The sequence below is a fragment of the Myotis nattereri genome (assembly GCF_964212035.1).
Source record: "Myotis nattereri genome assembly, chromosome: 2".
In the NCBI taxonomy this organism is placed as follows: Eukaryota; Metazoa; Chordata; class Mammalia; order Chiroptera; family Vespertilionidae; genus Myotis; species Myotis nattereri.
Window position 1 is genome coordinate 177,343,959 of NC_138076.1, and position 26,237 is coordinate 177,370,195.

At 41.2% G+C, this 26,237-nt stretch overlaps 1 protein-coding gene across 1 annotated transcript in view; it reads left to right on the forward strand.

Annotated features, from left to right (window-relative positions):
- DENND5B (DENN domain containing 5B) overlaps positions 1-26,237 on the forward strand; it is a 177,826-nt gene that overhangs the window by 112,645 nt on the left and 38,944 nt on the right. The window contains exons 5-11 of the mRNA XM_081083696.1: positions 1,881-2,417; positions 5,317-5,548; positions 9,971-10,121; positions 18,362-18,455; positions 23,469-23,600; positions 24,859-25,011; positions 25,881-25,959. Of these exons, the coding sequence (XP_080939822.1) occupies positions 1,881-2,417; positions 5,317-5,548; positions 9,971-10,121; positions 18,362-18,455; positions 23,469-23,600; positions 24,859-25,011; positions 25,881-25,959 (1,378 nt within the window). The remainder of the gene's footprint in view (positions 1-1,880; positions 2,418-5,316; positions 5,549-9,970; positions 10,122-18,361; positions 18,456-23,468; positions 23,601-24,858; positions 25,012-25,880; positions 25,960-26,237) is intronic.

Consider the following 26,237-nt stretch of genomic DNA (forward strand, 5'->3'; position numbering starts at 1 on the left):
GAGCCAGGCCAGTAGCCGTGGTGCTGGAACACCCACCTGGCCGCACACTTCCAGCTCAGCAGTGACGGCATGAGCATAACAAGCTTTAAAATTTCCCAAAATGCATCACTTTTTCTTTTCCTAGGAGAAGGTGAGGGATAAAAAAGGATAGCAGGAAGGCATTAAATGGAAGCAGTACAAAATGTAAGTGGTAGGAGGTTGCTGGTTAACATTTAGATTAGCAAGTTAGTGGATTTTTTCTTCCATTTTAAAGATATTGAATCATCCATTTGAATTATGGTGACCTACTTTCTCCCTGTAAGCTTTTCAGTCTAGCCTGCTTTCTAGAGACTAAAATACATGTAAAGATGTGGTTTTAAAGAAAGCTGTCAACAGCACTACAGTCTTCAGCAAGATGTGTGACTCAAGCTCTACTTCATTTAGAGAAAACTGTTGACATCGGAGAAGAGGAAAGATGTAGGGAAAAATCCCTTAAACCACCAGCCCCTTTGAGAATGCATACCTGAGACAGGTGTCAGGAAGTCAACCACCTTTTTGGGCCTCAGTTTCCTCAGCTGCAGCACTGATGGGTTAGATTCGAAGGTTACACCACACTTGAAGAAGTTACTGTCGGTTCTGTTTTTAGGTGGGGGATATCTTGAGTTTGTATTGAGCTTGATTTGGGACTTTGCTATACTTCTTGCTCATCAATATCTAACACGAAGAGAAAAACAGAGATCCAAATGTTGGCTCTCCTCATTTCGCCTTTCCTCGGCATTCAGGATCAGAGGACCATGTGAATTCTCCCCTGGCTGACCTGGGCCGGGGTGAGGGGGGGTCTGGGGAGGGAGATGGGGAAACACAGATGAAGCTTCCTCTTCTGTTTGTTGACTTGCACCCTATGCCCTGTGTTCAGCCCCTAATGCAGTCAGAATCAGTTTTATGTGCCCCTTCCCTCCCCAGACTAGGGTTGCGGTCTTCCTTTATACTCACAACCTTGTTCAGATTAAGAGGGTCTGAAGAGTAAAAGTAAAATTCCATTTTGGAGTCTACTTATAATCAAGTACCTGAGAGATAATCAAAATTTTATGCAGTGCTTGGCTCCTTGAATGTTCCAAATGTACTTGAAAAATATTTAAAAGTTTTTTTTATTGAGAAACTAGAGTAGAAGCAAACTCATAAAAACATTTCCTCTGATTACTATCTCCTCTTTTCCCCAACTCAGAAATGTCAGGATCCTGAGTCAGCTCTTAATTATCCAAAGGTTAATTGTTTATTGTTCTCTTAAGAACTGCTTCTGCCACCTCCCTCTGCCTCCTGTTCTTATCTAATAACTTCTGAAATGGTTTTGTTGTCCAAGAGGTTGAAGCTAATTTGGGATAAAGTAAAAATGTGTGGGTTTGCTGTGAATTTGGATTGCCAATTTTATCCCATTTTTTTTCGGGGCGGGAGGGAGTACTGTAGCTGCTAAATTTTAGCAGTTGTTGTTATTTCTAAATTACAAATGGTGTTAGAGCAGTGGAATGGCATAGAAAGTTCAAGCTCATTCAGTGAGCACACCCAGTGCCTTCGATTTGTAAAGTACTTACTATCAGTCTGTGCACCTTTACTCACTTGTGAATACCTAATGGATGCCGTGTATTACAGAAGCATGTCTTGATTGTAATAAATTGATGAGACCCAGGAAAATTATGTGTTTCTATTAAATATGGCATAGAACACTCACATAAGGGGAAACTGCTGGCAACACAGATTTCCTTTTAAAGAATTAAAAGTCCTTAACCTTGAGAAGGTTAACATAAAAGGCTGTGTAATTTGTGATTTTGTTTCTAATAATTGGCAAGGCTATTTTAGAACTTAAAATTCCTTTATTCTAAAACCATTTCCCCCCCTTCTTTTAGGCTAACTTGTGTTTTGTGGATATTGACAACCATTTTATCGAGTTGCCTGAAGAATTTCCACAGTTCCCCAATAAAGTGGATTTTATCCAGGAACTCTCAGAAGTTCTTCTTCAGTTTGGGATCCCTCCTGAGGGCAGCCTGCCCTGCAGTGAGAGTGCCACCAGATTGAAGAATCTGGTTCTGAAAGACTTGGTCAATGACAAAAAGAATGGCAACATCTCCACGAATAGCATCAGCATGTATGAGTTCCTGAAGGGCAACGAAACCATAGCCCGGCTCCAGGCTCTGGCCACGCGGACCGGTGTGACCGTGGAAAAAATGGACCTCTCTGCCTCTCTGGGCGAAAAAGAAAAGGATTCGAAGCTGCAGTGTGAAGAGGCAGAGCTAAGGGACTACCAGCTCAACGTACAGCTCCGAGAGGTGTTTGCTAACCGCTTTACCCAGATGTTTGCCGACTACGAGTCGTTTGTGATTCAGAGTGCCCAGGACATGGAATCCTGGCTCACCAACCGGGAACAGATGCAGAACTTTGACAAAGTAAAAAGAGCCATCGTTTCCTTTTATGGTTCTTAGTGGGCTATCTTACTTGATTTTGCTAACTTATTTTAAACACAGACTTTTTTATTTTCCTCTCTCCCTTTCCTTAAGAACTTTTCTTTACCAGTATTTTACACTAGATAAAACAATTACACAGGAAAGCAAATCAAGTAGCTCATTAAGCCAGCTATTGAATTTTGTATTAAATTGCCTTTCATTTCATTTTTAAATGTTCTGTACTTGAAAATTTTTGAATTACAGAAACTCACATTTCACAGGTTTTTGAAATCTGTTAACACTATCTGATCTTGTAAGAGTTTCATTGACTCTTATTTTAGTTAGGATCAGGTATAGTTAAATAAGGCCTATTCCTTTTCTAATAAATCCTGTTTTTATATTTTGTCTCCAATATAATGAAGTTATGATTTGTCCATGTTAAAGGTAACAAACAGTTTAGTTTCAGAGGCCTAATTTTTATCTCATTCGAGGATCAAAAGAGAGAAAGAGAAATGAATTAGGTTTTATGACTATAAGCCTAAGGTTCTGTTTCAGTTTTGGAGAAAGGAAAACAGAAAGTACCAACAGCTTTTGATTGTCCTGCTGGCGTTGAAGTCTTGCTAAGGTTTACTCCAGATTATTCTGCCAGGTTTTTTTGACATATCCATCAGGCACTCCCCGCCCCCCCCCCACCCCCCCTTCCCCCAGGACAAAAGCACTTAAGGGAGGGGCATTAACTCTTTCAGGTCACCAGGGTGTAGTTCCGTCTCCTGCCTCTGTGGTAGCTGGGGCATGATATTGCTATTAGAATGAATTATGGCTTTTCGCTAAATGGTATCCTTTTGTTGTGAAAGACCCCTTAAAGGGGCTAACCCATTCTAAGAGCCTAATCTACAATCTTGGAGCATCTGACAGATAAATGTTAACTTTAAAATTCTGTAAGAGTGGGTAGTATAAAAGATTATTTTCTGATTTCATCAGATATTTTTTTTCAGGTGGAGGATATAAACTATGACGAACAGCTAAGTTCTGGTGCCCTTTATGTTTGAGAAAACTTCTTAAATAATTTAAGAAGCCTTCACTTCTCCAAACGTATCTGTGCTCTCAGGTTCCTTTCTCATTAAGCTTAACCATTTTTCCACATTTTTTTCCTATTCAGCTTGGAACTGCTGTGTACAGTCATGATGCTTGGGGTAATTCAAATTCTTATCTAAATCGGGCACTGGTACTTTCTTCCTCCTTAATCTTTATGTAGCTTGAAACTATAAATGGAATTCTTTTTATATAACCCCTAGAGAAATGAAAGTTTCATGTTGGATTCCTGAAGGCTTGTAATCATCTAATTTTTCAGTAGGAGAATTTACAGGACTGTCACATACTAGTGGTGCAAGATAAGTCTTTGTGGACCTTAAATGTTGTGGCCCTTGAGGGTCTGAATATCAAAGCCAGACATTTGGCCTATTTGGGGGGTGGGGGGAGGCTTTTTGCTCTATAAAACGTAATCTTGCTGTTTATGTGTGAAATAACTTTAAGGTAGCGGTTCTCAACCTGTGGGTCGCGACCCCTTTGGCAGTCGAACGACCCTTTCACAGGGGTCGCCTAAGACCATGCTGCATATCAGATATTTACATTATGATTCATAACAGCTGATTACAATGTACTGGCCATTCTGTGCAGCAGACAAACCAGTAACAGGAGCGTGTTGTGCACGTTTCCCGAAGGCTTGGTTGGCTTCGGATGGTTTTTTAGAGAATGCTTTTTTCAGTTGTTAAGGCCCAGACTATTCTGTCAGCACAGGTCCAGGAGGAGTCTGATCTTGATTAATACTCACCCATCAGTCTCTGACAGAGTTGGGGCCTAGAAAAACATCCACTTGAAGAAGAACAAAAAGATTTCACCCATAAAGACAAACTCCATGTTGTTTTTAGTTAAGGTTATTGTGTATATATCATTATGGTATCAGTTAATCACCTCAGTGCCTTATGACTTGGAGGTATATTGCGTAGGCTAGAAATAGCAGAAGAAATTATAGCTCACTGGGGGAAGGGGTCAAATTTGATGGTCAGTGAAGAGGATGATGGATGATCCTGTAGCAACTGAGCTATCATCTTTCACTAATGATGCTCTTATTTTCTACATGATGGTCATGAGGATCAGAATGTAAATCAGGTTTGAAAGGTAGGATCAGAGATAAAGACCTAAGTGACTGAAATTCCATGAAATTAGAAAGAATGGAAGGCAAAGTGAATTTTTAAGGATTTTTGAATTTTGTCAGTTTTGTGTGTTACAAGATTTAAAAAGAAATCAAAATAAACAAATAAGGAACCTAATGGACAAAATAAACTGATGAGTAAAACAGAACCACAGGCACAGAAACATGGAACAGACTTATGAATCTGAGGGAAGAAGAGGGGCCGGGAAGAGATTAACCAAAGAACATATGCATCTATGTATTACCTATGGACACAGACAATAGGGTGGTGAAGGCCTGGGGCTGGGCAGGAACCAGGTAGGGGGGAGGCAATGGTGGAAAAAAGGGGGACATCTGTAATACTATCAACAATAAAGATTTTTTTAAAAAAGAATGGCCTTTGCCGAAACCGGTTTGGCTCAGTGGATAGAGCGTCGGCCTGCGGACTGAAAGGTCCCAGGTTCGATTCCGGTCAAGGGCATGTACCTGGGTTGCGGGCACATCCCCAGTGGGAGATGTGCAGGAGGCAGCTGATCGATGTTTCTCTCTCATCAATGTTTCTAGCTCTCTGTCTCTCTCCCTTCCTCTCTGTGGAAAATCAATAAAAAATATATTTTTTTTTAAAAAAAAGAATGACCTTAGCAACAGATATTTTTGTTGTATTGAGGTGGGTCTCTTTGCCCTAATAATTTTTTAATTATCTCATTACAGGCTTCCTTTCTGTGTGACCAGCCTGAGCCACACCTGCCATTTCTTTCACGCTTCATTGAAACACAGATGTTTGCCACCTTTATTGATAACAAAATTATGTCTCAGTGGGAGGAGAAAGATCCTTTGCTTAGGGTCTTTGACTCTCGGATTGAGAAGATAGGACTGTATAATGTAAGGGCACCCACCTTGAGGACATCCATATATCAGAAATGCAGCACTTTAAAAGAAGCAGGTACGTTTGCCATGCCTTTTAAAATTAACTTAAAATCCATGGTTATTTTGTATACATTGTTGGCCTTATAAGCCAAAATATTGTCAGTTTTAGACTTTATGGCTCGTCCTTGTAAGAGGTACTTTCTTTAGTTTTGTTCCCTTCTGTTTCTGTGAGTTTATGTCCATCCCATTCCTACTTGACATTCCATTTCTCTTAGAAGAGGAAAAACAGTAAATCGAATGGTGTATGATTACAAGGTTGCTATGATTCTTATCGTGTTTTCTTTATCACCTTAATGGAAAAAAATGTGAATTTCTGTCTTGCTGTTTATGTTGCTTTTTTTACTTCTGGCCTCTTTTCTCTTTATCCAGGAAAAGATAAGTACTCATTTAAAATAGTAAATCTGAGATGTTGCCTACTTTACATAACTATGACTGTATATTTAGTTTCGTGGTGCCATTAATTACAATGGCTTTTTTAAATAGAAATTACATCTCTGGATTCTTATATTCAAATTAGCGGTTTCCTAACCCTGACACCAGTTTCCCCCTCCAAGAATTATGAGTTTGGGGCCGGTGTAATATAGTAGTCTACGGAATAAACAGTCATATCAATAGTGTTTACTGACTTCTGACTGTGTGCTGAACATTTTATAGTGTGTTTTACATGCCCTTTTGCATATGATCTTAATGATGGGGGGGCGTGTAGGCACATTGACTTTTGTTTTATAACTACCCTTATTACACAGTTGAGAAAACTGAGCAGTCAAGCCACTTGCTTGTGATTGTGTAGTTTGTGATTGGTGGAGTCGTGATTTGAACCCAGGTGAGAGTGATTCTAGCCCAGGGGTGGGCAAACTTTTTGACTCGCGGGCCACAATGGGTTCTTAAACTGGACCGGAGGGCCGGAACAAAAGCATGGATAGAGTGTTTGTGTGAACTAATATAAATTCAAAGTAAACATCATTACATAAAAGGGTACAGTCTTTTTTTTCAATAGTTTTGTTCATTTCAAACGGGCCAGATCGGGCCGTAGTTTGCCCACGGCTCTTCTAGCCCCTGAAGCCTCACTATGATGTGAGCTACGCATTTAATAAAGAAACACGTAAAATGTACCGATCCACCCAATTTTATGCATTCATCCCTGGTTCCTAACTCTGTAAATAGTTTGCCAAGTAAACATATTTATCACCTGAGTGCACCCTCCTTTGATTTAATATTTCTGCAAATGTAGGAGCTATTTGAAAGCAGTTTTTCGTCTGGAGGAAAAGGAGGTAGCAAATGTGCAGTGTCTTTGCTCTGCTTCTGTTACTTGCCTTTCTCACTTTATGTAAGTAGATCAGAGTCAAGGAGTTGTGAGGCTGTCGTTGCATATTTACGGAGAGAAGGATGTAAATACTGTCTCATGTGACCGTAGAGGAGAGAAGGATGTAAATACTGTCTCATGTTACCGTAGGGGTCTCTGTAGAACTGGATGCAACATTGTCCTTGAGGGTAGATCCTTGGAGCCTTTCAGGAAGCAGCAGCACTGCTGTGTCTCTGGAAACTGAGGGGCAGAATGAATGAATGGTCTCCGCCTGTTCGGAGTCTAGTCTGACTTCCAGTGCTTTAAAGGCCATCCGAAGCGGATACTGCCTTTTTGAGCCAACTTCACTCTTCCCTTTCTGACAGAATTTTTTTAATGGAGCTCAGCACCGATTCCTTTGTGTCCTTCCAGGAATCGTTTCAATTAACATAGATTTTCTTTCAGCCTCTCAGAGAATTTGATACTCCCACTATCATGACAGAAATTATATAATACTCTTGAAAATGTACCATGATAGATTTAACACATATGAAAATGAGATTCAGCTAAAGCAGTCAGTAGTCTCCCAGGAATTTAATTTATCAAAGACTTTTTTAAAAAGTAAAAGGAGGCAGCTGGCTGTGACTGGCCATTTCTCAAAGAGGGCACGGTTGTTTCTTTTACAGATGAAATTGTCTTCCCCCCTCCTCCAGCATGAGCTGTGAAGGTTGGGATTTTGTTGTCAACATTGGATTTTTATTGTGTATTGTTTTTGCCTTTGTCTCTCTTTTGCCTCTTAACTAAAAAGGATTTTGATTTGCAGGTGAATTATTTAGGCAGAGGTTTTCCGCTGTTGACATTGTGGCACCAGAACCTCATGATTTCTGTGCAGAAAGGCAACAAGTTGATCGTAATGCAGTTTTCTTTTCCCTTACCAATCACAGAAACTGGATATTGGCACAAACCCTTGAAATTATAACAGCCCTGATCTCTTAAAGCAGGCATTTAATCATCTCTGAATGTTCAGTATTCACTGGTGGTATAATCACTGAAAAGTAACTTTGCATTATGTTCCCTATGGCATCCTTACATGTAAACCTGAGAATAGTTCATTGTGAATTATGATTTTTATGTTTCAAAAAGATTCCTAGCTAAAGGAGAATAACTCAGTATCAGATGGATTTCTCTGTCATTTAAATCCAATGGAAAAAAACTGAAGCTCATTTTCCTTTCACGAGGACAGAGGCACTAGTTGGCAGAGATGGAATTTTGTAGTATTTCATGGAACATAAAATTGGCAGGAACTTCATGCCATGAATCTAAGCATTATTTTGCCTAAACCATCTGTTAATTGTGCTTTATAAATATTAGGAAGTATTGGGAGCATAAATAGGGCTGTGGAGTGCCAGGGGTCATTGTTGATAATTAAATATCATTTCACATTAAAACATGGCATCCGCTGGTTTGGCTCAGTGGATAGAGCCTCGGCATGCAGACTGAAGAGTCCCAGGTTCAATTCCAGTCACGGGCACATGCAGGGAGCATGCAGGAGGCAGCCAATCAATGATTCTCATCATTGATGTTTCTATCTCTCTCTCTCTCCCCACCCCCTCCCTTCATCTCTGAAATCAATGATAAAAAAATATTTTTTAACGAAACCTGGCATCCTTTCTGCCCAGCATAGAACATAGGGACTATGTTTCAAGATAAGTTACAAGTTATACATTAAAAATAAAATGAAGTTCAAAAAAATTTTGGATAAATTTCTATGGAGAAAAATTAGGGAAGCTTAACATTTTGAAGTTTATGTCATAGAGGGTAATAGTAGCTTCCTCAGAGCTTACCTTAACACTATTATCGTCAGACACAAACATCTGGTCTGGGTGAAGCACTGATCTCACATAAGATGGTGTTAAGCGTGTTCTTCTCGAAAGAGTAGTGCGTCATGGGCAGACCCATGTCTAAACAGTCTAAAAAGAATTTTTTTAGACTGTTTGGGCAATAACTGGCAGTACGAAATCTGTGGTATTGAAAGAGGCAAAATAATCCCAATGTTAGCAGTTCCGCAGTGTGTTCTATTATTTATCACACAACCACAGTCCCCGCCCGTTCTCCTGTTTTAGTAATTTCTAGGCAGAGGATTGGAGACATAGCCTTGATTCTCTACATTTCCTCTTGAAAATTCAGTTAATAACAACATTTAAGACCAGATATTTTTTTAAAGACAATGTGATTTTTTAAAAATATCTTTCTATTGATTTCAGAGAAGAAGGGAGAGGGAGTGGGAAAGATAGAAACATCAATGAGAGAGAATCATTGATTTACTGCCTCCTGCACGCTCCCCACTGGGGATCGAGCCCCCAACCCGGGCATGTGCCCTTGATCCGAATCGAACTCGGGACCCTTAGGTCTGCAGGCCGACGTTCAATCCTCTGAGCCAAACCGGCCAGGGCCAGATTTTTTCTTTTTTTTTTTTAACCAAAGACATAATTCATTTTTTCTTGGGTCTCTAACTTTCAATGGTTTTAAAATAGGAATATTGAGTAATTCTTGTCTTTTAACTCTGTCCCATTCTTTAAAAGGTCAGTTTTTTTATCCTCTGGACATTTTCTAAATGCCTGCTTGTTTTATTTGTCTCTGCATTACCCCCTTGATCTAATAAACACTCCTAAAAGACTCCTACTAATGAGAATGTGACTGTTACTAAAAATAATAAACTTCACATAGCTCCTTGTTTTACAAATTCCTTGCTTTTACAAAAAGAACCACGACTATTTAATGGGTCTTTGTACAAAGAAATACAGTTAATATAAGGCTTCTGTGCTTGCTGTTCCCTTCTCTTTACTTGTCTTTCAGCTCAAGGGAAATATTTGCCATCCATTAAGAATGTTGAATTTCCCACTTACGGGAAACTTTTAATGATGTTTCATCCCCACTGCCCTACTTTTGGCAAAGGTAGAAATATTGTGAAAATTAATTATCCAGCATTTACTTAAGATTATCCTTTTTGTACTTATACTGATATTGAAAAGCTTTAGTAAAAATCTGTTTTAGAATGTCAGAAAGAATGAGTTCCTTGTAGGTGCATGAATGGAGGAAGAATTATTTTTTACAGCTTAGCCAATGTCTCTAATTTGTTACAAATTTCTTTTGTAGCCCAGTCAGTTGAGCAGCGGCTGATGAAAATGGATCACACTGCAATCCATCCACATCTACTTGATATGAAAATTGGTCAAGGCAAATATGAGCAAGGGTTCTTTCCAAAGTTACAGTCCGATGTCTTGGCAACAGGGCCAACTAATAACAAGTAAGCACATTCTTTACTTGAGTAGTTGGTTGAGGAATGAATGAAGGGTGTGTGCTCTGCAACTCTAATGGAGTAACGCTTAGCCATTAAACATTTTACCAATCTGATTACCCTTTTCAAAGAACAAATTAATTCATTTGAGATAGGGTTTGACTTTTAATTTGCTCATGTAAAAGAATCCAAAGACTAGAGATTTTTTCTTTTTTAGGTAATGTGCACTTGGGAATAGCTTTTCTTTAACTGACTGTGTTTAACGATAATGCTAATCTGTCTAATGGAATTATAAAAGTTGTGCTTTCATTATCTGTGTCATTTTACTATCTGTATTAGTTTCCTAGGATTGCTGTCACAAAATACTACAAACTTGGTGACTTAAAACAACAGAAACTTGCCCAGCCGGCATGGCTCAGTGGTTGAGCATCAATCTCTGAACCAGGAGATCACGGTTCAATGCCTGGGTTGCAGGCTCGATCTCCAGTAGAGGGCGTGGAGGAGGCAGCTGGTCAATGATTCTCTCTCATCATTGATGTTTCTCTCTCTCTCTCTCTCTCCCTTCCTCTCTGAAATCAATAATAAATTTTTTTTTTAATTAACAACAACAGAAATTGATTCTTTTACAGTTCTGGAAGAGGGAAATCCAAAATCAAGGTATTGGCAAGGCTTTTAGGGGAGGATCCTCCTTTGCCTCTTCCAAATTCTGGTAGCCCCACTCCTTGGCTTCTAGTAGCAAAACTCCAGTCTCTGTCTTCCTGTTTACATGACTGTCATCTCTCTGTGTATGTGTCCAAACTTTCCTCTTTGTATAAGCACACTGGTCTTGTTGGTTTAGGGCTTGCTCTAATGACTTTAACTTGATTACATCTGCAGAGACCCTATTTTTAAATAAGGTCACATTCACAGGTATTGGAGCTAAAACTTCAACATATCTGTTTGGGGGACACAATTCAACCCATACCGCCATCTTTATATTTTTTAAGTGTTGAGTGCAAAAATTGCAAAACAAGCAAAAAGAAAGATAAATCCTGTCATTCTTTATGAAAGATGATTTTTTTTTCAGAAAGTATCTGAATATGGTTAGAAATGGGCTCAGTTACTTGGGTTTAGGGGAGTCCTTGGTTTTAGGTGAATACAAGTGTTTTAGCAAGTGCATGATAAAGAAGGGTTTTACAAGAAAAGATGCAAAGAAGGTTATTAATGGGGAATACAGTAAGTTTGAAAGAACTTTGGGAAATCAGCAGTTCTGGAACTTACTTCATTCTTTACCACTAACCAGCTTAGGAACTTTGGACAAATTGGAATCACTTTCCTCTCTTCTCATCTGAAAATACCATTTTACACCTGTGATCTAATTAAAGAGAGTCAGAGAAAGGGGGGAAAGAAGCCAGGCTGTGGCAAAGAAATGGGCTAGAAGACTGAAGTAAACACAACGTGGGCGTGGCATTGAGCCGCCTAAGTTTTCAGAAGGCAAGTGTAGGATCAGTGAGGGCCATAAAAAAGAGGTGGAATTAGGCCTTTTGGCCTAAGTGGCCTACTTGAAATAAGTAATATGAAGGTTCTTAAGAGATGGCCTAAGAGTATTATCAGTGGGGTGCCCTTTGTGTCTGGTGGAAGTGGGATTCTTGCAGTGTTGGAAGGAAAGGTATTTCCTGAGACTTGCACAGGAGGATGAGGTATTGTGAAAAGCTTTATTGATGTAAAATTAAGGAGGTTCCCTTCTGAGGTCCCTTCTCCCTCCATCTTGCCATGAAAAAAGTCCAGCCTTGTCTTTAGAGCAAGAATGAAGGCCACTGCCCAGAGTTTCTGCTCCATATTTAAGTCCAGTCCAGCATCTGGTTAGCTTGACTTGTGTTCCCAGCTGCAGCCTATTGCATGGGGGGTCCACATGGCCAGGGGCCATGCAGCTACTTAAGACCACATGGCAGGCGAGTCATGGAGCAAGAGAATGCAAGGGAGCAGGAGCAGAGCAAGAGCAGAACAACAGAGAGAGACCTCTTTGTCTAGGGCAGTGATGGCGAACCTATGACACACACTCATTTTTTTGGTTGATTTTTCTTTGTTAAATGGCATTTAAATATATAAAATAAATATCAAAAATACGTCTTTGTTCTACTATGGTTGCAAATATCAAAAAATTTCTATATGTGACATGGCACCAGAGTTAAGTTAGGGTTTTTCAAAATGCTGACACGCCGAGATCAAAAGGTTCGCCATCACTGGTCTAGGGATTCTGTATTCCCAAGTTTTTGTGGGCTTGCATTGGGATGACAGGGTAGCACTTTCCCTACATCACACTGACTTCACTGTGCATGTGCCCATTTCCCCCTTTGTTGGACCCCCCCGCCCCCCCCCCCCCGGTGGTTTGCAGGGAATGGACCAGGCGTGAAGTGTAGCTTCCTGGTGAAGCTGCCCAGCTGACCGTGCTTATAATGCCTTGCCTCCCTTTTGCTCTTTTTCTATTATTAATATTAATATACCAGCTAATTGTGATAACAGTATGATGTTTCTACCTTTCAGATGATCTGCTGCACTATATATGTTGCAGAATTTTTGGTACTTAACTCTTTATTTCCCAGGATGCTTTTAATAAAGTAGTGATGAACATTTCCAAATTTTTTGACAGATTTGTAAAGGGTAGAGATTTATAATGATAAATATTAGACTCTTAAAGGAAAAGAAGCTGCAATGTGTTCAGTTAATTGGCAGGGTTTTACCCTCCATTAGAGCTGCCCCTACTTTCATAAACACTGAACTTGAAATGCATGTTCTCAGAGATGCTGACTATTGGGAGTTCAAACTTTCCAGGTCAGGGTATTAGATATAATGTTCTATTTTTCAGAAATGGGTGAGAATTTTCCATCCAGAACAGATGAGTCATCAATTTATTCACTGTTCTTATTTATAAAATATCCTGTTTGAATCACTTTGATACAGGGAGACTTTTAATTTTAATAGTTTTATTTCCTTTTGATAGCATTAGATTGCTCATTCATTCATTTGGCAAATATTTATGGAACCCCTCCTAAATGTAAGGCACTGTCTTGTATACTGAACGCCTAGCAGTAAGCAAAACAACCCAAATCCCTGCTTTCAAGTAGGAGAAAAGAAACAAAGAAACTTAATATGTAAAACAAATAACCTGCCAGGCAGTGATAAGACTTATGATGAAAAAATAAAGCAGGGAAGGGAAGGAGGGAGCTCTCAGGAGGAAAGATTTCAGTTTTTAAATCTTACTGCCATATTTTTTGCTTATAATCTTATATATAATCTCAAGGTTTCCCATTTCCACACAGAGCCCAAGCATTGTATTTTCAGATAGACTGTAGTCTGAAAGAAAAAATATCTCAGAACTAATTTCAGGGTAAAGGGATTTATAACCATGCCCATGTAAATGGTTGATCAACTGTTAGCGAGAATTTAATATGCTGCTTACAAGGCAAAAACAAATAAGCAATCCTTAGTGATTCAGCAAATATGATTATCTTTGGTAAAATTATGCTTAGTAAATAAGGTTTAATAATGCAAAGAATAAATTAATTACTTAACCAGATCAGGAATGTGTGGATTTTATAGTAATTTTTTAAAGCAGGTGTTTATTTACCTGTTTTGAAAATAAAATTAAATAGGGCATTTTAATGCCCTATAAAGTGTATAATAAGATGCTAGTTATATTATGTAAGTTAATATTTATCCTTTTCTTTACCTAAAGTCTTTTCTACTTTGTCTGCCAAGGGGAACGTTCTGCTCTTTATATTCTACCCCTCTTTTTATTATATTAACTAGAGGCTTGGTACACGAAATTTGTGCATGGGTGCAGTCCTTAGGCCTGGCCGGTGATCGAAGCACAAGTGTCTGGCCTGGAAGGGCAGGTCCCAGGCCCTGGGCCCCCGGGCCCCTGCGTGCCCCCCTCCACCTGAGTCACAGCGCCCGCGACGCCACGCAGCGATGCAGTGAGTGCAGCCAGACGCTGTGAGCCGGGACGCAGCATGGGCCTCTGGGCCACCCAGTGGCCCTGCACAGAAACCAGGCGGGCAGCGCATTCTCTCCCGGCCAGCCTCACAGACCGGCTCCCGTGTAAACCCACGGGAAGCCCTACTGGCCCCTGCGATCCTGGCGGCTGCAGCTCGACTCACCCAGAAGAGGCCGCATGGGTGTGGGGCGGGCTCCTTGTAGTTTCCCCTGGCACCTCAGCATGGGGGCTTCCCCAGCATGCAAGCCCTGGTGTCCTGCGGGAGGGTAGCAGGGGGAGTGAGAGCAAGCTCGGCAGACACCCCACATTCTCACTGCACCTCCATCCCCATCACCCCCGCCCCCAGGTAGCTGGTGAGGTTTCAGCGTGTCGCCGACGCCCGCCATGTTCCGCACCACCCCCTGATAGTCAACACACGTTATAGCTAGTGGCCAAACTCCCGGTCTCCCGGGCGAATGACCACCCAAGAGGACAGTTTGCATATTGGGCTTTTATTATATAGGTTTATTTAGCTGATGTCATGATTCTATTTTAGATTTTTACTGAAACCACCCTACCCAGTAGCCTTAATTTCTTAAAACACTGAACAGATTTTACGATCTTACACTGTTGTTGTTTTTTCTACAGGGCTGTTTTCAGGGCCTCCAGGTCAAAAATCTATACCCACGTCTTTTTTTTTTTTTTTTTATCCTCACCTGAGGATATTTTTCCATTGATTTTTTTAGTGAGAGATGAAAGGGAGGGAGGAGGGGCAGAGAGAGAAAGAGAGAGAGAAACATTGACCTGAGAGAGACATGGATTGGTTGCCTCCCGCGTGCACCTTGATTGAGCCTGCTACCGAGGTATGTCCCCTTGGCCTGGAATCAAAGCCTTGGGCCCTTCCATCCTCAGGGCCTTCGCTCTAACCCCTGAGCAACTGACTAGGGCTACACATTTTTTTGTTACTTATATTTTACTCTTTCCCTTCGTTGTCTAAAGTTTTTATCAGCTGATGTTTATACTCTGCTCCAGAGTTGTTAAAGAAAAATATTCATGACACTTTTTGAAGATGGTAAGACAGACTTTATTCAAGAGACCATGGTGGAAGGTGTAGGGACCACCACAGTGGGGTATCGCAGTGGGGAAGAGAGATTGGCCTCAGCTCCAGACACGCGATGGGCAAGGAGGGATTTATAGCCAAGGAGCAGAGATGGACAGTTACTAAGAGGAAACATTAGGGGTAAGGAGGGATTCAGACTCAACTGTCCTAACCAGATTCCTGCTGAAGGCTGGCCAGGTGATTGGGCATCACCCAGGGGATGTGAAGGATGAGGAACACAATCAGAAAAGAGCTCCTGTACCCTGAGGGTGGGAGCTCCTCCTCAGCTGACTCAGCAGGGTTCTTACTAAAACTGGATTTTACAGGGAAGTGCACGGATTGTCGTTTGGTCAAGCAAAAAATGTTCGTCAGAGTCTTACTATGTTTTTTCTGGATCTTTTCAGTTTCCTCAATTTTCTTTCTTTTTTTTAGTATAATATGTTTTTTTATTGATTTCAGAGAGAAAGGGAGAGGGAGAGATAGAAACATCAATGATGAGAGAGAATCATTGATCGGCTGCCTCCTGCATGCCTCCCACTGAGGATCGAGCCCATAACCCCAGTATGTGCCCTTGACCGGAATCAAACCTGGGACCTTTCAGTCTGTAGGCCTATGCTCTATCCACTGAGCCAAACCAGCTAGGGTTCCTCAATTTTCTTTGTATTCTTTTTACAGTCTTACATTGATCCTTTGCTTGGGGAGATTCCAAGGATTCCCCTTCAGAGATCTATTACTAGATCTTTGCACATTTTTTCCCCTGATATAAACCTATCTATATATTTTTTAAAAATATATATATATTAAGAGAAGCTACCTTTCTTGCTACCATTTTTCTTATAATTATTTAGTGTTCCTCTAGCAGACTGAAATGAGATGATTGAGAAGCTTGAAACCAAAGGCATGCATAAAGTATTTTAAAAGAAACAAAAGAAGCAGCTTTCTCATTTTAAGTTTTTTGGAAATTGGATACTTTATTAATAAAATAATTAAAAGTAATAAGTTGTCAGAAATGCAATATGACTTTTCCTGAATGGCTAAATATAAGTTCATTTTAATATATTTTTATTTATTTCAGAGAGGAAAGGTAAGGGAGGGAGAGATAAGGAACATTAATGATGAGAGAGAATCATTGATTAGCTGCCTCCTGCACACCCCCTCCTGGGGATTGAGCCCACAACCCGGGCATATGCCCTTGACTGGAATTGAACCTGGGACTCTTCAGTCTACAGGCCAATGCTCTATCCACTGAGCCAAACCGGCCAGGGCTATAAGTTCAATTTAAATTGTGGGTATCTCTGCTGTCAAGGATATACTCAAGAGTAAATATTCTTAGAATGGTTTGATGAGTACATAGTCAAACCTGGGAAATTTTTAAAAATAGTTTAATATAAAATGATACACATTCATTCAAAATTTTACTGGAAAGCAATAGGGTAAATTTTAAAACCACCCATAACGCCATCATCATGATATGTTAACATTTGGTGGTGTTTTTCCATTGCATGGATCCTGGTGTGTGTGCACACATATGTGCATGTTCACACTTTTTTCTTTTTTACAAAATTAGAATATTGTTTGTAGAATGTTGTGCCTTGCTTTTTTAATTCATTATTGTATCAGGGACACTTTTCCATAGTACCTACTATTGTTGAATGTTAGGGTGTTTTGAACACATTTACTTAATTCTAACTGTTGGGTGTAATATCTGCGATAAACTCAAAAGCTTTTTCAAAAAGTATGCATTCAGCATGCTTTTGGAGTGAAAGGTATATCCTAGTTTCAGGAACATGTAAAAGCCAAAATGTGTCTCGGAATAAAGGAAACACACTGCATATGTACTGTGATGAACATCTGTAAACCTAAATGTTAGGTTGCATCTGTGATTATTTATTTAAGGTGTATTTATAGAAGGGGCAGGTGACATAGTAGATCTGCCAGTAAAATGGCTGATAGACATGATACAAGCCCTTCAAGAGTTTATAGTAGAGAGGAAAGACAAGTAAGAATAACACACTGGTAGGAACTACAATTGGGGAATATAAGAGGGGTAGAATTTAGATTTGGAAGAATCATAGAACACTTTCCACGTGCCTTCTAAGCTGTCTGGAAGATGAATAGACGTTGGGAGAACACCGCATGGACAAAGGCTCAAATGTGAGAGAGCTTTCCATTGGAAACACTGAGGCAGTTGAAAATAGCTGGGGTTTTAAGGTAAAAGGAGTGATCAGCAGTACTAAATGTAGCAGAGAGTTTGAGTAAGCTAAGAATGGAATGAATAATAGCCATTGCATATGGCAGGTGGGGGTATCTGGCTCCATCAGGAGCATTTTCATGGGAAGAAGCTGATTTGAGATGAACTAAAGAGCCAGAGGTAAATAAAGGCCTCACATCTAAACTTATAAAGTGTTTTACATAAGAAGAGTGAAGAAAGAGACTTCAACATAACGATAGAGGATCAGCATGCTTGTAAGCTGCAAGGAAATATTCAGGTGGGGGAGAAAAATAGGGTTGGCAGCAAAGGCAGTGATTCATAGAGCAGGCTGAAGAAGGCAAGAGAGAACTGGTCAGGGATATAGGTGGGACAAATAGTTGTGAGGCATGGCCAGGATGTTTCATACTTCGGGATTAGAAGAAAGATGAGGTGTCTGTGTGTGCATCACTAAATAGAGTGCGTGGGGAAGGAGGCAAGGTGGGTCTTCAGTTGCATGGAGGTACTTGAGAATAAAGTGAAAGGTGTGGAAATAGTCTTTTGAGGGGGTTTGGGGAGTCTTGGTAAAGGGCAGGTAAAGTGATTCGTGGGTAGCCATGAATGAAATAAAAAAACTAACCTACATGGGTATGAGAATAAGGAAGTGAGAGGGTAATATTATTCACTCAGGGTTTGGAGTTGTGTTGGGTGGGCAAGATGGAAAGGAAAAGGTCATTACAGAGGAGATAACTACACATTTTTTACAAAAGTCTTGATTGTGGTGATGATTACATATCTCTTTGCATATACTAAACACCACTTAACTATATGCTTTAAATGGGTGATTGTATGGTATTTAAGTTATATCTCAGTAAAGCTGTCATGTATTTTAAAAAGAAAAGTAAGTATTGTCAGTCTTTTGTTTTGAACAGTTCATTCTTTCTGTTTTTAAAGTGAAGTGACTGCATTGCTTGGGTTTGTTTTCACCTGTGGATTCTATTTCTCAGTCGCTGGGTAAGTCGGAGCGCCACCACGCAGCGCAGGAAAGACCGCCTCCGCCAGCATTCCGAGCACATGGGCCTGGACAACGACTTGAAGGAGGTATGTGGGCTGCCTTCCTGGGATGCTTAATGCAGAGCCACCAGCGAGGCTCACTCAGCCCAGCAGGTGTCATTGTGTAGGGTCTTTCCCATTCTTTAAAAAAAACACACACACACAAAAAACAGTTCAGTTATATTTTAAATAGTAATCCTTTTGTACTGACTTAGAGCAGACAACACCTTTTTTCCCCATTTTTGTAATTTTAGTACATTTAAAAAAGGCTCGAATACAAGACTCCTTGTGTATCACAATTACAAGGCCAAGTTTAAGATAAATTTTTGGTCAGTATATCTCTTGTAGGGAAAAAAATTTATAAGAAGCATAGATATTATTTTAAGCATAATTTAAATATAGTAAGTAAAGATGTATCTGCCTGTTCTTTGTCTTTGTGTTGCTGACACCATTTTAAAAGTTTTTTTAAGTTATTTTAAAATTAAGATCCTATGCTTTATTTGTACTACTTGAAAATAAAACCATAATTCTATGTTTGAGTAATTTTAAATAAGTTGATTATTTCTTGAGATCAAAAGAAAAAAATGCAATCAGAAAATCTGTTAACTATAGTCTAAACTCAAATGTGTAAAAATAAAGCAGAAAACATCATTTTAAATATATATTTATTTTTTGTTCATGCCTATATGGTTTTAAACATTTTCTTAAGAACTGAATTTATCTAGTGCTTTTCTTTGTGCTACTATACTTTCTCTCTCCTTTTTCTTTTGCTGTGACTTTATCGTATGCATGCTTGTTTTGCTTGTCTCTTTCTCCCATATCCTTTTTTTTTGTCTCTGGCATTCTCCATCCTCTTAGCCTTCCGGGGAACTTTTGGTCTGTCAGAACTCCATGGCATTCTGGGAGTGGGATCAGGGCCCACCTCCTCCTGCACGACTTCCCAAAAAATCCTTCTCTGAGTGCTGCCTGGTATGTTCTTAACCTGAAAGTACTTTGCAGATGTTCCCGACTCTTGTCTTTGGTGTTCCTTGAATGACCCACTGCGTGAGTGCACAGAGTTCTAGCATGCCCCACATCACCCCGAGACATGAACGCGCAGCCTCTCCATTCTGCATTTCACTGCCTCTTGTGTTTGGCACCTTTTCGTGGTGGTGTGTGCTAACACGAGTAATTCCGTACTGTTGGCAGGTAAAACTGATTCTTCAAGTCCCTAATCAGTGTGATTGGGAGGGAGGATGGAGAACAGATTTAGCAAATTATTTTTCTTCCAAAGGGAACTATATTAAATATTTAGACTCCCTTTTATTTAAGCATTTTGCACAAGTGATTTATTTTTAATCAGCTTTTTGGTTAGGTTTAATCTCCACAGCATTTTAATTTACCGTTTCTGGTCTGTATTTAATGTGGTCATAAAATCTGGTCATCAAGATAGAATCTTAGTACTAAGAGAAACGTTTGAGGTCATCTTGTCTAACTTGACAGGATGTAACTGAAGTCCAAGCGACTTGTCCAAAGTTAGATGGACGCACAAAGGCAGCGCCGGGCCTGCAGCCCAGGACTCCTGACTTCCAGGCAGGTCCTCTTACCATAACTCTGCATACCAGGTGGCACAAAACAGCCACCCTCAGGGCAAGAGGATTCTTAGTTGTATTTTGTTCCTATTATGACATTAGCATAAATTTACCCAACTTTACAGTGTTCTTCTCTTCACAAGCTCAGTGCCAGGCTGTTTATTAGAACACTCGGGGAGAGCCTGTACTGAAGAGCGGTTGGTTCAGTGGTTACTAATGAGCAGGATGTATGTTCATAGGTAGTTCCTAGTGGTCCGTTGCTTTTGGCAGAAATGAAGAAGGGCATATTAGAACTCTCAGAAGAAATCTGAGGTGACTTCCACTGCAGTGAAGTAGGCTATCCTATATAATAAAGAGGTAATATGCAAGTTGACCATCACTCCAACACACAAGATGCCCCCCCCCATGTGGTCAAAGATGGCCACCACAAGATGGCCAGCAGGGGAAGGCAGTTGGGGGTGATCAGGCCTGCAGGGGAGGTCAGTTAGAGGTGACCAGGTCGGCAGGGGAGGGCAGTTAGGGGTGACCAGGCCAGCAGGGGAGGGCAGTTAGGGGCAATTGGGCCAGCAGGGGAGCAGTTAGGTGTCGATCATGCTGGCAAGGAGTGGTTAGGGGGTAATCAGTCTGGCAGGCAGAAGCGGTTGGGGCAATCAGGCAGGCAGGCGAGTGGTTGGGAGCCAACAGTCCTGGATTGTGAGAAGGATGTCCGACTAAACGGGCAGTCAGACATCCCTCGAGGGGTCCCAGACTGGAGAAGGTGCAGGCTGGGCTGAGGGACACACACACACACACACACACACACACACAAATTTCATGCACCGGGCCTCTACTAGTATTATAAAAACATTCCTTGTGAAAGTTTGTCTTTTTCCTCCATTTTCATCTTAAAATACACCTTGTCTTCCAAAAGCAAATCACATTTTTCTCATCACTTGATTTGTACAGTATACGGAGGCCACCTCTCTTCTTGCTGTGAGGAAGGGCCTGTGCCACCGTTAGCCTCCTTTCTGTGCATGCCCATGGGATGTCGCTGGTCCTGTGCCTCCAACAGACATCCTCAGGAGACTTTACACATAGCCTCGTGGGGCTCCCTGCTGGCTGATAACTGTCCCCACCCCATGGGTACAGTGCTGGGTGCTCAGAATTTATGGCCACTCAAAGGACAGCCCTATTCTAACTTTTCATTTATATAAGAGAACACAAATTTTAAATGGTGCTTAATTATTAATCCAATTATTTTTTCTTCCTACCCTCTTGCCTGACCATGCTCCTCACTCCTTTTCTTGCAGGCAGTGTTTCTTCCTAAGCCAAGTTTGATACTTAACTCTTCTTGAGAATTGAGTCTTGTAGTGGTTCTCTCTGCATTTGCACAAGCCCTATAGGCAGAGGAACTGAGGATGGGGGAGAAGCAGAACCTCACCAGATAACATTTATTTTTACTAGTCTTCTATCTCTGATTTGTAATATTCCACATAACATTAGTGCAACCTGAAATAGGAATTGCAGATAAAATTCTCACATGGGATCCCTGCCTCTACCTCAGGTTAGTTTTTCTAACACTTTATTTCCTGCTTTTATTTCTTTGAAAACTGACCTGCAGGATATTTCAATAGACCTGTTAACACTTAGTTCCCTAGTGGTGATAGTTGTCTCTCATTCTCAGCTTTCCCTCTAAAAATGGTTTGAAGCAGAAAGAGCTATACACAAGTTTACAGGAACTTAATGCTTGTGGAGTTTATTTGATTTTTTTGTTGTTGCTGTTGTTGTTTTTTTTTAATATATTTTTATTGATTTTTCACAGAGAGGAAGGGAGAGAGATAGAGAGTTAGAAACATCGATGAGAGAGAAACATCGATCAGCTGCCTCCTGCACATCTCCCACTGGGGATGTGCCCGCAACCCAGGCACGTGCCCCTGACCGGAATCGAACCTGGGACCCCTCAGTCCGCAGGCCGACGCTCTATCCACTGAGCCAAACCGGTTTTGGCATCATTTGATTTTTAAACCTGTACTTAAAATGGTTGCACTGGAAAAGAAGCAGGTCATTTCATTAATGTGGAATTTCATCAGGAGAGTCGGAAAATAGCAGGTAAACTAGTCCGTTGAATCCCTAATCAGTGGGATTTTTTAAAACAATTTATAACGCCGAAACCGGTTTGGCTCAGTGGATAGAGCGTCGGCCTGCGGACTGAAGGGTCCCAGGTTCGATTCCGGTCAAGGGCATGTACCTGGGTTGCGTGCACATCCCCAGTGGGGGGTGTGCAGGAGGCAGCTGATCGATGTTTCTCTCTCATAGATGTTTCTAACTCTCTATCTCTCTCCCTTCCTCTCTGTAAAAATTCAATAAAATATAAAAAAAATAAAACAAAAACAATTTATAACAGATTTATCAAATTATTTTTCTTCTGGAGGAGAAATACATTAAATGTACAAACTCCCTTTCATTTAAAGAATGCAAAGGATTTTACACATCTTCACTTACAATTTCAAATTCTGCCTTTAAGATAGTAAGATAGATTTCACATATGTGTCTGTGGGAGGATGCGCTGGCTAGCAATCTCTCTCCTTCTCCAACAAACTGCTAGTTTTACTATATAATTTAGAGTAGTTATTCTCTAAATATGGTCCTACGATACTTGGAGTTTGGGGGATTCTGTCCTGTGGTCCTGAAGCAAACATAAGGTACCTGAGTGAGCTTTTGCAGGTGGCATAGAAAGAGCCAGCAGGCGTCCCGCACACATCACATGGAGTGATTTTATTTTATTTTTTTCTGGGAATTTACTAACCAAAGCTCAAGCTCAGTGGACTGGGTTTCTCAGCTACTCTCTGAGCTATCACAAGTATTGCGACGTTTCCACTTTCTCTTGATGATGGAAGAAGGCACAGGACAAACATGCCACAGAAACGAGCGGCCTCCTGCATGTGGACCACATTTCAGAGTGTCTCCGAGCCTTTCTTGTGAGGGAGGTGGGCCTGTTTTAGGCCCATCTTATGAATAAACAGGACACCTGAGGTCATAAAATCAGTTGCCCCCAGATTCTAGAGCTCCTGCTGTGACTTGATTGGAGGAAAGGGTTGGCTGGAAGCAGTGCCCGAGAGCCATGTGATCTGTGGGGACAGGTGTGGGAAACCAGTGACCGGAGAATCACTGGGTTCCTGCAGAACCTGGACTGTAACCCAGACACCCAGTTTTTCCATTCCAGCCGTGCTCCTGACTAATCACAACCTCGGGTCTTTCCAATGAAGCAACCTAACTAGATGAAATTCTATCCCATTTGAATGCATTTTAACCTGGTGGGGTTTCTGTCCCCCTGTTTTCACAGGGGCTAATGGTTGGTGGGGGCACAGAGGTCTGCCTTTTGGCACACTGAAACTTGAGTTGCTGTTGCACGTGTGCACTTCCGTTGTTCCCACACTTGCTTTTATTCAAGGTTAAATAGGTCAGAAGAATATCTGATGTTTATGCATTAAAAATGCTCTTTAATTTTTAGAAATATATGCAAGAGGCACGAAGTTTAGGAAAAAACCTGAGGCAACCCAAATTGTCAGACCTCTCTCCTGCCGTGATTGCACAGACCAACTGGAAATTTGTGGAAGGCTTATTAAAGGAATGTAGAATGAAGGTACGTATTACAGATGCGAGGACACGGTGTGCTTTCACGGTTGCTCCACATGTGGGGCTATGATGAGCAGCGGTCACCCCGTTTGAGCCCGTAGCTTCCCTAGAAGAAAACTTGTCCTGGGGCCTAGACCTCGTGTGCTTTCTCCTGAGGTCATGAGCCTCCATGGCCCATAGAACCAGTGACTTGGGAGCCCTGCACAGTTTTGTCACCTTTCCAGCCATGGCTGTCTTCCTCTCTGACATGAATGGATATTAAGCCAGTCAGAAGTTGTGTCAGGGATGTTGTCATCTTATGCAAAAGACTGCACATTTATGTGTGTGTGACTGTATGTGCGTCTGTTGGAACCTTATCTGTGTCCATACATGTGTGAGTAGACCCATTAGAAGATGCTAGCTGTGTTGTGGGCTTGTGTATATTACACACCAGTCTCCTCTCTGATATCTGTGTTTACCAGAGGTAGCAATACAGATTGGCAAACCTCAGAACATTTTAACCAGTAATTTTATTCATTCATCTGTCAGTCATTTCTCCAGGACCTTCTCTGTGTGTATGCAATAAATGCCCTATTTTTAGCATCCGCAGTCAGTGCTGAATCAGACAGACAAGGTCCCTGCCTAAAGGAACTGGATTCCCCCTCACTTTCCATTTTATAAGAGCAGCTAAGACTGCTGTAAATCAACGTACCTGAACCTGATTTCCATTTCCTTTCCATTTTCTGGTGCATGCTCATGAGCGCACAAGAAATGAAACAGAAAAGGAGGAAGGAGAAAAAGAGACCTAGTGCACTCATAATTAGAGAGTTACGATTTGCCTTTTGGCTTCTGCCTCAGTGCAATCAGAATTATGTGCAGACACTGTTCGTTTGCTAAGGTGTGGGGCAGTGGGTGAGCTGTGGTGGCAGGATGGGGTTTTAGCTTCTGATAGGGCATTTTCTAGGTCTGGTGTAATTCCTCAGTGTTAAGTTAGTAATCTGAAGAGTGTTATGCATAAACATTAACATGTTTGCATGGGGGTACTTTAAAATCATTTCAAAATATCCCTTTAGTGACCCTCTGTTTCTCTGACAAAATAGTAAAAGTATGCATAATATTACTCCAGTGAGTTGACCACAGAGATTCAGACACTTTTCCCAAGGTGACTAAAAATCTGCAATTAGAAGTATAACGCAGGGACCCAGGTCTCCTGATCCGGTGGCGGACTGGTTGGGCTCTGGCCTCGCTGCTGGAATAACACTTGTGGCCACACGTGATGTTTTCAGACCAAACGCATGCTGGTGGAGAAGATGGGCCACGAAGCAGTGGAGCTGGGCCACGGAGAAGCGAACATCACGGGCTTGGAGGAGAACACCTTGATCGCCAGCCTCTGTGACCTTCTGGAGAGGATATGGAGCCACGGCTTGCTGGTCAAGCAGGTAACCGCGTCCGTGCCCCGGTTACATGGCCGTTAGCCCTGTGAGGAAACGGAGCGAGGAGAAAAGGACACCATCATAATGAAAGGGTCTGTCTCCTTGTTACAGGATGACTAGAAACGTACCACGGGCGTTTCGATTCCAGGAAAAGAAAACATAACCCGTGATTAGGAGGCGGTCGGGCTCTTTCCTGGTAAACAGGAAAGGATGAAGCAGCCCACTCTCTGCAGAGGCTCTACCCCGTGCATTCCACTCAGGGCCGCTGTCACTGTCCAGCAAAGACGTCAGTCAGCCAGAATTAGCACTTCTTTCCATGTTAAGTTATCTAGTTATTCAGGATGGAAAATTTTAAAAAAAGATTAAGATGGTTTCTTTGCTTTTGTCTCTCTCCTGTCCCTTTCTGGTTTTGTGCTGTTTTGTTTCTGTTGGGTGTATATTTCTTTTCTTCTTCCCCCTTTCTCTTTCTCCTCTTGTCCCAACTTTCTTCCCTGGTTGCCATTCCATATGTTGAAACATATTTTGCATATGGATGTGCAAAAAAATCAGGTGCTGCTTAGAGCCTCTTAATTCCCTGGTTTCTGGTGTGGCTAGTATAGATAGTCCTAAACACATACAACTAAGGAACAGCCAAGCCTGGGTCAGAGATCTGTGTGCCTCCACTTCTGGCCTCTTGCGTAGTAGCTGCCGTTCCCAGCTGTTGCCAGTGTTCTCAGTGAGGCAAAGAATGACCCTCGTTACACGTGACGAGGAATGGATGAACTTGGGTCGCCATACTTCACAATGGTTGTTTCAACGTGAATGGTTTTGATGAGAAATTATTTTATGAGTTATTTCTTATAAAATGAAAAATTTTATATCCTTTGTACTTTCAGGGGAAGTCGGCTTTGTGGTCGCATTTAATTCAGTTTCAGGACAGAGAAGAGAAACAAGAGCACCTTGCAGAATCACCAGGTGAGAGTTCATTGGTTGTTTCTACGGAAGAGGCAGCATGAGACCACGTGAAGAATCAGGACCATATAGCTTTGTCTCTACCTCTCTCTCCACTAAAACTAGCCCCATCTTGTCAGTAGTGGGGTGAAGTAGAAGGAGCAGTATTGTTTACTAGCTATGAAGCCTTTCTGATCCTCAGCTTCCTCATTCACAAGACAGAAAAAATAATAGTATCTATGCCAAGACTGTAATGTTGATCAAATAAGATAACACATGTAAAGGATCACACAAGTGCAGCA